The 3,082-nt window shown below is 28.4% G+C and overlaps 1 protein-coding gene across 1 annotated transcript; it reads right to left on the bottom strand.

Moving 5' to 3' along the window:
* Positions 1–502: 502 nt before the first annotated feature.
* On the bottom strand, positions 503–1,539 carry LOC137805821 (glucan endo-1,3-beta-glucosidase 12-like). The gene is made up of 3 exons (XM_068605736.1): positions 1,381–1,539; positions 969–1,217; positions 503–810 (listed from the first exon to the last, which is right to left on the bottom strand). Exons 1-3 carry the CDS (start codon positions 1,445–1,447, stop codon positions 776–778), a joined length of 351 nt encoding a protein of 116 aa, XP_068461837.1. The 5' UTR covers positions 1,448–1,539; the 3' UTR covers positions 503–775.
* Between the last annotated feature and the right edge of the window lie 1,543 nt (positions 1,540–3,082).

Here is a 3,082-nt window from a genome sequence, read left to right as displayed (position 1 = left end):
TTAAAAGTTTTTTTTATTATCATAAATAAATACGAAAATGTCATATTAATATTTTAAATGTTTATACAAAAGTTAAAACAAAATTAATCTATATCATCATTTATTATAAGAAATTTAAAAAATAATGTAAAGATTATATTTTTATAATTTTTTTAAATTAAAAAAATATTGTTTTGAATCCAATGAATTCTTGTACTCCACATAAAAGCATTACATTCCATGTGTTTCTTATTGAGAAAGTTTTGGATAAGACATAATTTAACACAAATTTAATTTAGCACTTCAGAATTGCGTTATAGAATTAGCTTTTTGAAAAATATATTTTCCATTTTTAAATGTAATAATATATTATCATATTAATTTTTAAATGTTATTATTGATACAAATTTATTTCTTTGTAAACAAAAAATAATTATATTTTAAATCTTTGAAAGGTTAATTTTGTGATAAGATGTTAAAAATTAAGAAATATGTCTTCTAACTTATAAAATTTAAATGCAGATAAGGAGAAGAAAATTTATTATTTTAGTTAAAATTTTCAATTTTAACCAAAGCATACATTTAAATGGGATGAGTCCAAAGTCCAGGGGAAAAACAAAACAAAACTGAGAATTCTACTTGCTTTAGCCATGTTACTGCTTCACCTTCACATGAAGCAATGGACAAATAAGAATGTTAAGAGAATCATACAGACTCCATTATTCCCAACAAGTTTAACTGCAAAATATGGTCTAACTGTCTTTGATCTGAGAAAATAAATCACTTCAGACATTATTCAAGGAAACAATTCATACTTGCATGAGCCATGACCTGCCATTGGACAAATACAAGATATTAGTAATGAGATTTAATGTCTTATAGTATTGTTAATGTTAAAGGATAAAACATTGTAACAACTGTAAAGCTAAACAATTTGACATTATATCTAAAGAGGAGTTGTGTTATGAGAGATTATCTAGAGATCTTACTTGGGTCAAGATCAGTGGTGATTGCAGCAGCATTGAAATAGCAAGAGGCTCCTTTGTGCTTGAACCTCTGATAGTAATTGTTGAAGGCATAGGAAGCATGGTCCTTCAAGGTATTTGGAAGGTAACAGGGTTGGTTCACTTTTATCTTGCTGCAATCTGCTCCACCCTTTTCACAAGCCCAATCCATGGCCCTTTGTAACTCCTCATCTGGGGTCTGCTCATCTGCTATGCACCATTCCTCAAACTGTCCTGAAAAAAAATATCCCAAAACTCAGGATTCCATAACACTTTGTATTTGTCATTCAATAACAGTAGCCTCATATATGGCACAATGAACACTGTTTCCTTTTAATAAAGCAAAATTCAATGAACTTAGCTGCACTGTATAAGAGAGAAGTGATGCTGATTTTACCATAAGCTTGAAAAGATAGAGTGAAAAGCAGCAAAGCTATCAAAATTTTGAGCATTGGAGAATTCATTGTTCTTCAGGAGCTTCTCTTATCTATCCTTGAAGTATGTTTCATTTCATGCAATGGCAGAAAAATATTCCCATTTGCTACTTCTTTATAAAGTTTCATTCTGGTAGGGGAAAAGCTAAGAGCATAATACAGAGTTTATCTTTCTTCAATAACCGACACACCTAGGAATGGTCCTACTTCCATTCCTTGGTTGTCACGGTAACTTGAAACTTTTCTTTTCTTTAGAATGTCTCAATCACCGTGATTTTGTCATATCGATTTTCCGCTTTTCTTATATCCAGGTGTTAGGCATGGACATTCCAAATATGGTATTTGGATCATTTTTAAAATACCCACAATTTGCCTAATAAGATTAAAAACTTGCACATGCAACAGAAAGTAATTTGAGAGAACCTTCACTTTGTAGGGATGAATATTTCTGTGGTGTAGGATCAAACAAATTATCTTATGCAATTCTAGTTTTGGTTAAGATAATAAGAAAAAACAGTTGAGTGGGTCTATTCCATGCATATTTTTTTCAGTGAGGAATCTAGATGACCAATTTTCCAAGCAAGCTATCAGAACATAAAGCCAAGTCAGGATCCCTAAAGGGACAGAAAATAAAGAAGTTATTTCTTTTCATCTCGTGGATTATGAGAAGATTTGACGAGTGGATTTTAGAGAAAAATGATGTTGTTTGAATTTTGGTATGTTAAAGTAAATTTGTAAGGAAAATTTATTGAATTTTGTGAATGATGTGATGGTTGTGTGAACATTTTTAATTTTTTTAAAATGTGTAAAATGTAAGTTTACAAATTTATTTTTATTTTTAAAAATATATAAATAATAAAAAATATATAATTAATTTATATATTTATTTATTTTTATAATTAATAATAATAATAATATTATTATATAAATACATATATTTATGTTTATTATTATTAATTATTATCATTAATTATTTTTATTAATAATATTATTAAATATTTGATACAAATAAAATTAAGGATAATTTTGACATTTTAATGGTATTATATAAATTTTTAATAATTACAAAATATATATTATAAATTAATTTTTATTTTACCATTATTTATTTTTATCATTATTAAATATTATTTATAATTTATAATTATAGTTATTATTTCATAAATTTATTATTAATATTTTTATTTAAACTATCATTTTATATATTTATTAATATTTTAATAATTATTATTATTTAATATAATTAATTATACTTATTTTATTATAATATATGTTCCTGCTAGGGAGATGAGACCTAGAGAACTATTGAAGCCTTCGTCTTCCTCCTTCGGTCGGGCAGGTTGTTGGGTGCTTGACTGGGGTCCTTTTTGTCTTCGCGCTTTTCCCTCGGCTCTCGGTCTCAGGTGAACACCGAATGGGGGTACCTACGGAAGGCACTCCAACGCTCAAGTCAGTAAAGCGGGTGATCAGTATTCGGGTAGGTGCACAGTAATAAATGACGTACATTTCTTCTTGGGATGTGTGTTATTAATATTATTTTAATGGGCTTACCTTATTGGGTCTGATTAGTGGAGTGGAGCTCACTTATGGGTGTATTACCTAATCCTTAATGACGGATTAACTTCACTAACCTTAGTTTGAGCGTTAATTGATGTATGTGTCGGC

Source organism: Phaseolus vulgaris, chromosome 3 (genome assembly GCF_000499845.2).
Source record: "Phaseolus vulgaris cultivar G19833 chromosome 3, P. vulgaris v2.0, whole genome shotgun sequence".
Lineage (NCBI taxonomy): Eukaryota > Viridiplantae > Streptophyta > Magnoliopsida > Fabales > Fabaceae > Phaseolus > Phaseolus vulgaris.
The sequence above is the reverse complement of the archived record's forward strand: the minus strand, read 5'-3'. Positions and strand labels throughout refer to the sequence as shown.